The sequence below is a fragment of the Clupea harengus genome, chromosome 18 (genome assembly GCF_900700415.2).
Source record: "Clupea harengus chromosome 18, Ch_v2.0.2, whole genome shotgun sequence".
NCBI classification, from domain to species: Eukaryota; Metazoa; Chordata; class Actinopteri; order Clupeiformes; family Clupeidae; genus Clupea; species Clupea harengus.
In genome coordinates this window covers 24,362,872-24,372,615 of record NC_045169.1, presented here as the reverse complement: position 1 = coordinate 24,372,615, position 9,744 = coordinate 24,362,872, and the positions used below count along the sequence as shown (strand labels likewise).

The window sequence follows — 9,744 nt, the reverse complement described above, 5'->3', positions numbered from 1 at the left end:
ATATTGAACCATATCTAAAGCACACATATCTAGTAAAAGAACCGTCAATTTTTATGTTGTATTTTCAGAATGTGTTGGAATGTTTTTCCTCTCCCAAAAATTGTCACTACCAAAACATAGTACCGTAATACGCTACGGTAAAAGAGTGTTATTATTAACCTGTTCAGATTGTGTTTCCTTCCCTTCTCTGAAGAGTATTTTTACAAATATTTCTTGAAGGTTTTCACAATGAAATCAATAAAAATGAAATGTTTACCAAATTTCAAAGTTCAATTTATACAATACTGCCCCCATTGAAGAGGATAAGGCACAGGTGGAAAAGAAGAATGGCAGACTGTCCTTACAGCTTTAGTGGAACTGTACCGGACGTGTACGGTATTCATACGGTAGGTCATTTTCACCCATACAGTCTGGGTGACTTTGGTGGTCTGCATCATATACCATCCAGGGACAGTTGCTGTTAAACTGGAATCCTAGATGATGCATGAGAGGGTAAATTGCATTGTGATATTGGGAAACATGTCATAGGGTTTGTCCAGAAGAGCCTAATCAAAGTAATATACTTTTTGGATTCAATTATCATGGAAGAGGCTTTATATAATTATGTGGTCAATTAGGTTGTGAAGATATATGAGAGACCACTCGTTTATGGAAATTGACAAGAGTTATATGAAATAAAAGGATGTTGAACAGAAATTGTAGTAATCTAACAAATAAATAAGTCATATGTGCTGTCTAGTCTTATGCTGACTGGTATGCGTTAATGATATAGTTCAATACCAAAATCAGGGCCAGGATTTTATAGTAATTATTTAAAAAGCTCATAGGATGCCAATTTACTATCTCTGATTGATCCCTATCAGGTTTGGGGATCAGATTTATGACCTCTTGTGTCACACATACAACCACTGACGTGCTCTGGAACAATGGATCCTAACTGTGCAGGGGGTACAGGCCCTGGGCTATGTAAAGCACTTTGAGACAATGTTATTGTTTTGGCTAGACACCAACAACAAAGACGTGTTCACAATGTTCTGGTACATGACCATGAGGGGAGCTGGAAAGATGGTGCAGCCCAACTTCAGTTGCATGGATAGTCTGCACTTTTCATGTCAGGTACATCTGTAATCTTACACACTGCATATCTACATAGGTAGTGGTGTGTACGTATATATATATATATACAGTATATAGCAATACATAGCAATACATATATAGATAGATAGATATAGATGTATCCATCTTAGGTAGTACATACAGAGGTAGTGAGAACACAGATTTGCTTTCAAATGCTTTATTAATCAAAACCTTCCGTAGGCTCCCTCTGACCCCACAGACAGCACAGCCACTCTAAGGGGCAGTGAGAAGTATTGCTTGCATTTGGTCACAGTGGGAAAACCAGGAAACCATTGAAGGTATTGTGATTGTTGGAACTCATGTAGACCTGGTGATCAGCCCAAAGGTGAATGGTGACCTCGTCTCCCTTGTTCAGACTCAGCAGAGCGCTGTTACTGGCCGTGTCCGTGCTGTCAGAGGAGGGGTGGTCGTAGGCAGTGGAAATGCGCTGCTCATTCTTGAAAAGGCTCACGCCCATTTTAATACTGCTGTAGCCGTAAATGTGGAAGTTGAAGGAGTAGACTCCGTTCACGGGCGCAGTGAAGATTCCTTGGGCGAGAAAGACAAAGTGATACATAATGAGAGAGGGGGGGGGGGGGGGGGGAGCGATCAATAGATAGATACTTTATTGATCCAGAAGGAAATTTTGCCATTCAGTAGCTTCGTATGGTAATGAATACACACAATAAAAATGTAGGCTGTACAAAACAAACATAAATACTACAAACTATAACAACCTGTTCGCATGCAGGGTTGTTGAATACTTTAAAATACAGAAGATTGTGCACAAAGCACAAAGTTGTAGACTTGTAATTACATTGATATGAGTAGCTGCTCAGTCATGGAATGGACGTGCAATAATATAATTTTAAATCATTGTTTTTATTCTTCTGCTTTTTTTATCATTCATGAAGAACAACATGGTTTTCAAAATTTTAGAGAGAAATTACTTAGTGAATAAATGATCATGTAGAGCATTGTACTGGCATGTTCAGTGGAACCTGGGAAGAAACTCTCAGTTTAAATGAGTGCTTAAATGTGAACGTCAACAAAGCTTTATTTGTTTATTTCCATCAGACTGGACCTTCCATCTATACCAGCATAAGTATCATGTAAGTAATTGCTTACATTGTAAATTCAAACATGATTCCACTTCGTTGGAAAATTTTGGTTTGTGAGTATGTTGTCACTAATTAGGCAATTGATGAAGGGAGCACTTTCTTTGTCCTCTTTGGCAGATTAAATATCCCGGAAATGTTTTATGTTTTAAAAGGGAACACATTACCTGTTGTATGGTTGTATGCTCCTCCAAGATTGAGGAACACTCCTTTGTAGACCATGACTGTGTCTTGAGGGAGAGGACCAACAGCTCCCCAAGGTGCATCGAAGGCTTTTAGGGTTGCAGAAAATGCTACCTTGGTCTGGGTCTGATCTGGAGGTAGAAAAAAACCTTCATGTTACAATTTTGTATTTTATCATTTACTCTCCACTTTTACTTCTATTTTTGCCTTTACACTACTCCTATTTTATTGACTTTTGTACATGCATTTCTGTCTGCGAAGTAAGTGTATGAAACTCACTCTATAAATAACGGTTAATATTATTAGTAGTAATAATAGTAGTAGTAGTACTAGCAGTAGCAGCAGTAGTAGTATTATCATCATTGTTGTTGGTGTGAGGAGGTTGTGTGCTTACCCTCATGGCAGGTCAATGTCCGCTGGCCCTGAACCCCAAAGGCTCCAAGAACCAGTACAGCGGAAAGAAGGAGAATCTTCATCCTAAATGTGACACTAAATACAAATAAATACATCTTTGTAAGTCATTGTCAGCATTTTTTCGGGATGTGGCGATTGGACTTGGTTGTGAAGTGGGGAAAAACACATAGACATCCATTTATTTACATACAATCAAAACACACAAAATCTAGGCAACTAGCTCTATGCACAAACTATACACGATAACTGGGCCCACACTGTGTTCATGCAGCTAAACACAGCAAACTAGGCACACTTAGGCACAATCCAGGCCCATTCAAGGCACAAGCAAGGCACAAGCAAGGCACACCACTAGGCACAGAAACTAAGCACAGAAACTAAGCATAGAAACTAGGCACAGAAACAAGGTTTCATTAATGAAATATATAACTCACATCATAAAACATTTAGTAATGTAATATTTGTTCTGGTAAAATAGTTTGATATCACATACCTTTATAATGACTGCAGTTGCTGTTTTACCAATGTGCTACGGAGCTTGGAAAAATACCTCAAGATGTTTAGCAGACAGTTTGCTGATGGTTCTGAGCTGAGAAAGGGTGTCTGTGTCTCAACTATTTATTGTGAACTATTGTGTCATTTTTCGTTTCCCCTGTGTATGCAGAGGGTCAGCATTGCACAGGCGTATACATGGACGGATTATGAAACCCTGGGCCTGGACGTGGACAGAGGAGGCCACAGGTCGTAGCAGTGCCGCTGCTAGCCGTTTTGGTGCCCTAAGCATAACTCCTTTAAAAAAACGTTTGTTTCTGCCAGTTTAACATGTTATTAAAACGAAAAAGGAAAATCTACTTTGTAAACACAGTACACAGAACAGCCAAAACATACATACACACAAGTATTGGGATGTGCAAAATCTTCATAGAAATTAAATAGTCATCCATCCAGTAAGCAATCTTCTTCAATGAAGCAAAGATTTAGAAGCAGAAAATTCACACAATTTTACTTTACTTTGTAAACACACATCGTAACTTTTTTTGAGCAATTAAATATATCTCTTGTTCTGCCTGTTTTGTGATATACATGCCTAAAAGGTGCCTAATATTTCTATACTGAAATAATATCGGCATTATAATTATTATAACTATGATGATTTTTCAGTTGCCTATTTTTTGGTGCCCCCTCAGGACTCGGTGCCCTACGCACAGCGCGTAGTTTGCGTTATGGGAGCGGCGGCACTGGGTCAGAGCATCATGCCATGTAGAGAGAGCTGGGACAGTCAAACTCCTGAACACACACACATAACAAACACACACACACACACACACACACACACAGGGACACAAACAAAGTTTCAGTGTTTTCTTTTTTTTAAAGCAAACGCACGTGGCATCGGCCTCATGAGACTGAGATGTTACACGTTAGTGCAGGTTTCGAGAGTATCATCCATATCTTGATATCTTAATCTACATGTTACTGTGAGGTTGCTTGGCCTCTCGTTTGTATCACTTGTGCTTTCACTCCATTAGCCTGAAGGGGGCAGCAGAATCCGTAAAACCCTAAAAGCTGGGTAGTCTGGAAAAAAAAAGATAATCAGGAAAAGCCAATTCCCATTCCCTACCTTTATACTTGTTCTTCAAATAAACACTATTATTGTTCAGTGTAGTCTGTAGTTTTACAGTGACTGTCTTTATCATGACAGATGACACACACCATGCCATGACACATGAAGGACCTGGAGCATTTCAGAGACGGTGTTACAGTGACGTGCCAATGACAAGTCATTGTTAATCAACACACACACACACACACACACACACACACACACACACACACACACACACACACAACACACACTCACACCACACACCACACACCACACACCACACACCACACACACACACACACACCACACACACACACACACACACACACACACACTCACACTCACACTCACACACACCACACACCGACAAGCCGAGATGTGCAATAGGTTACACAAATGAGCCAGCTGACTCTGCAGACACTGGGTATACAGCAACACACACAACACACCACCCACACACACACACACCACACACCACACACACACACACATAACACACACACACCACACACACACACACACACACACCACACACACACACACACACACACGCACACACACGCACACACCAAACACAGACACACACACACACACGCACACACACACCACACACATGCACACACCACACATTTGATTAATTTATTTGGAATGACCAATACTGATTACACCACCACAGCATCCAAATATTAATAAAGAGCCTATTATGTCTCACACAACAACACAAGCACTGTGCAAGTATTTACAGCCAAGTGAATCAGTAGATAAATACAGTCATATCAGGGGTAGAGATGGCAGCGCCTTCTCCATATATGCAGACTGCCTATGATTGCTGACACAGAGCAGTATTTGGCTATTTGCTTAGAGTTCTTCTTATTAAGTCCAGCAATTTGCAATCCTCTAACACAGTCTATGAACATGTCCAAGGCTACCATAAATGAGTACAACTAGTTTTGTACTATAACCACCTACTGTCAGAGCATGAGTTAATGGCTGATATTTTACAGAGAAACACAGGTCCATATACATGTCAAAGCAACAACCCACTTCCAGAATCACAATGGTTTTTAAAGGTCATCAACAACAACAATGTCAGGAGTATTTGGAGAGTCTTTAAGAACACATTCTAAGGAGTTGTCATTCAAATGTGTGAACCAGTTCAATTGTACTTTTTTGTTTGTGTGTATTGCGCTTGGCCTCCTTGATCCATGCTTGGTATCAACTTCAATCTTTTGATCTCTTTTAGAGGTTGAGAACTACTTGATTAGTTGTGCACAGAGAGTTCACACAGGTGCTGACGGTATTTAGAATATAGAGAGCAGTTTCAGTAGGCTGCTACTAAGTGTCTGCAATGTGTTGACATGGTTATTCAATTAGGTTTCGTGTCTTTCTCTGAGAAGTGTGTTAACTGTTGTAGCAGCCAAATGGGTTGCTACAGCCAAATGTGTTGTCACTCAATGTGTTGTCACTCAATGTGTAATGTCCCTGTCTGTACACTGGGTGTTGCTGTGCATTGCACAGGTGTTTTTAGGCAGGCCCGGGGTGGGTAATCGGGAGAATCGGGAGAGTTCCCGGTGGGCCGCTCCACTTCTGGGCCGGTCGAGAATTACATTTTTTGACATTTGTCACGTTAGTCCATCTTCTCTTAAAGTAGGCTACACACGTTCCGCATTCTGACACCGCAGCCTCTGCATGGGTTGTACCATGCGAGGAAGTTCTCCCCTCCCAAATAGAGTTGGTTGGGTCCATAGCCCGTCTTTTCCCAAAAAAGTTTTCTCAGATAGGCTACCGACGATAGCCGGGCCGGCCCTACCGCAACGATACGCGTCAGGGTGGATGGATGGGAGGAAGGGGCCAGGAGGGGCTGAAAAAGCCAGGTTGAAAAAAAGAAAGGCATTGGAGGAGGATGCTGCCAAATGTGCCAAGCTTACCGATTTATTTTCAAGAGGACAAACACAAGTGGCAACTGGTAAAGAGAGACATAGGCATAATGATTAGCAACGTAACTATTCGGCTAACGTTGTAGCATTGGTTAATATCGTTGTCAACCTATTCGCAAGCAAAATAATAAATTGAATTAAAATATTAGCCTTTTTATATCACCCGATATATGGCGATCCATAGACTTTGCAAATATTATGCAAATATTGATAACAAAACTCAAACTTGATCTGTGTATGCAGTAAAATGACTCTTATTTTTTTCTTTGTAGCTTCTGAGCAGCAGATAAGCCAGTATCCTGCTGAAAATGAGGAGCCCGACATTTGCAATGAGGAGGCCATGACTTTAGGGACAGGTAGAGAGGATAACAGAGTAAACAATATGAATTAAAGTTATTTAATGTAAGAAAGAGCAGTATATGGCAGTACTTGATGAACCAATATGCATTGTTTGCTCAGAAGTGGGTGTAGTAAAGGAGTAAATCACCACAATATAATACCCATGCAGAAAAATGATAATGACCATGACGGCCCCCGATGAGGTCTCATTCCAACAAATCTGGCCTACTACCTAATCTGAGTCTGACACCCCTGCTATATGCCCTTCTGCCATTTAATACTCTCACAGTACAACCTCCTCACAGATGCTTATCATATCATTGGGTTAGCATATAAGTTTCTGATGACTTTGTCCATCACACAGGTTGCATCTGAGAGAAGCTTCTCAACCTTAAAATTTGTGATGAATAGGCTACGAAGCTCATTGAGTCAGGACAACTTGGAGGCTTTCATGTTAATGTGCACAGAGAAGGAAATCCTCATTTCTATAAGCAACGACAGTTATAGATAAGTGGCTGAAACCAGTGCACTGCTTAGGCGGTTACTGATGCTGTAGATGCTGTTGGTGCTATTCGCAATGTAACTGTATACTGTACTGTGAGTTGAACTGTAAACATTAGTTCAATATGCCTCTTTGTTGAAGAGTGGGATACGTTTCAAATGCTTTATTTAGTTATTTCTGCTTTTGTTAATTTATCAACCTGTCCTTGTGGAATAGTGGAATATTTTTTGTTAACTTCTCAGCTTAAGTGGATTATTATTTAACCTTTACATTATTTGTTGAACCATGGTATTAATAAAAAAAAAAAACTACAGAATAGTAAGAGCTGAACTGTTGCTTCATTTATCCAATTTCCACTACCATAGAAAAAGTGGGCCGGTCTTGGGCCTGAAATTCCCGGGCTGAAAAGTGGCCCCACTCCGGCCCTGTTTTTAGGCATATAGGTAGGAAGCCTACTGTTGTGGTTAGGTGTTGACCCCGGAAGGGCAAATGGTTTTGACCGCTATACCGCGAAGGAGTAACATGTCGTTGCGCTGCGTTTTAATGGACAATAAATGGAGAACTGTTTAACGAACGCAATGCGTGTATGGACTTTATCTCGCTGACGGTAATCACCTGTAAAAGATCTAAGCGCGTCAACCAGGTTATTCCTGGGGTACAACAACCCAGTAGCTCAGTAGTGTACTGTGCTCCCACAACTGTTTTGAAAAGTGTGTTACTGTAAAACTCAAAGAAATTTGTGTGAAAGCAATGAGAAATAGTAAGCCCATTCACCAGAGAAGACTCTTGCTGTGCAAAGAAGATCTGAGCATTGTTACGACTGGTGGGTGTTGTGCAGGACTCAATTGCACGACTCAGCACAGGGGTAGATTTAAAGGGTGAAATGTTTTACTAGCCGGGTTCGGTACACAGGTAGGCAGTCCAACAATTGCAAACAAAACCAAACAGGGAATAGGCAGGAGAATAGTTGTAGGGCAGGCAGAGGTCAGAAGCACGAGTAATCACTTTAACAAGGAGGAAGCGCTAAACGCTAGGAACACGAGGAACACGAGGAACAGCGGAAAAAAACATACCATGAAACAACAATTTACGAAGACGCAACAAGAAACAAGAAAACAAGGACTATATATACACACAGGCAACAGATAACGCGGGACAGGTGAGAACAATCAAGGCGGGGCAGACAAAGACACAGGTGGACTAAACAAGGGGAATTAACAGGACACAGGTGAAACCAATAATACAAACAAACCGGGAGATTGGGAACAGGTGAGGGGTGGAGACACGGACAACAACAAGAGGGCACATGGCATAGACAAACAAACATAGGGAAAGCACATGGCGGGAACAAGGAAGCACGAGGACTAGACATGGGAACAAACATGTGACAACACAAGGGAGACAAACACAGAAATTAAACACGGACAGAACACAGACCTTACAAGCATTAGATTAAGCTGACCCACAATTCTCTAAATGTGTGAAAGCAATCGAGAAAAACTGTAAGCTAAGAACAAAACATCTTTGAGGGGTGCGTCATTTGTATCCCTAGAATTACAATTTTTTCCAATCATTTTAACTCTTGTATCAATACCATGTATACATTCCCAATGTTTGTTCAGTTAGATTAAATACTGTATGTCTTGGGAGCATCACACGTCCTCCAGGTCTAACAAAGTAAGTCACACAAGCTAATTACAAGTTCATAGGTTAGTTGGAGGGGCCTTGAAAACAAGGAGCAAAGTCTCACTAAGAAGGGTAGCCTACTCATCCCTTGTGTTATTTCCAGCTTATCTGTCCATCTCGGTCTTCTTATCTGACCCACACATGCTCTGTTCCTATTTCTTGTGGTGACAACAACACATGGAGACACTAGATAAGGGCTTTCACCGGGCACACTGCATGGTAATAGTGGCTGTCAGTACAAGGCTGATTCAATCGCTGGGTGAGGTGGGAAACACTGCTGCTTCAGTCTTGAGTGAGCAAGAGGCATCCAGACAACTGAACAACAACTGAATGAATAAATACACAAAATGTATACCATCAAATTAACAGATGTGTAATGTCATAACTAGCACAAACGTAAGTTACATTTGATGAAACGCAATTTACCAAATCAAAACAAAAATGTTGACATTGCACCACAAAATTGTAAACAACAGCAGGGAAGCTATTTTCACAAATTTGTTTTAAGATCCGCTTGATAAAGTGTTTCCAAATGAATGTAAGTCTGCCTTACTTCAAAATCACATAGCCCTGGAGCCACAACCTTGGCAGGGGGAGCCCTCTGCCTATCGAAACTCAATCCCTGACCCAGAAGCTATAATTAGACTGTTTACGCCAGGCGTTTGTAGGTCTAACACATGACTTTGTTTGTGTGTATCTCTAGGTATGTGGGTGTGGGTGTGGGTGTGTGTGTGTGTGTGTGTGTGTGTGTGTGTGTGTGTGTGTGTGTGTGTGTGTCATTACAGGAAAGGAAGGGAGTGGTGTACAGGGTAGCAGTCTTCAACACAGAGCAAAGAGCAGTTT

The 9,744-nt window shown here is 41.1% G+C and overlaps 2 protein-coding genes across 3 annotated transcripts in view; one reads left to right on the top strand and one right to left on the bottom strand.

Annotated features, from left to right (window-relative positions):
• Positions 1–9,744, top strand: part of LOC105898408 (heavy metal-binding protein HIP-like) — a 249,655-nt gene that overhangs the window by 215,946 nt on the left and 23,965 nt on the right. The gene's annotated exons all lie outside the window — the stretch shown is intronic.
• LOC105898407 (cerebellin-3-like) lies at positions 1,279–3,430 on the bottom strand. Its single transcript, XM_012825443.3, has 4 exons — positions 3,325–3,430; positions 2,812–2,906; positions 2,402–2,548; positions 1,279–1,665 (listed from the first exon to the last, which is right to left on the bottom strand). The coding sequence occupies exons 2-4, from the start codon at positions 2,891–2,893 to the stop codon at positions 1,385–1,387; spliced, it is 510 nt and encodes a 169-aa protein (XP_012680897.2). The 5' UTR covers positions 2,894–2,906; positions 3,325–3,430; the 3' UTR covers positions 1,279–1,384.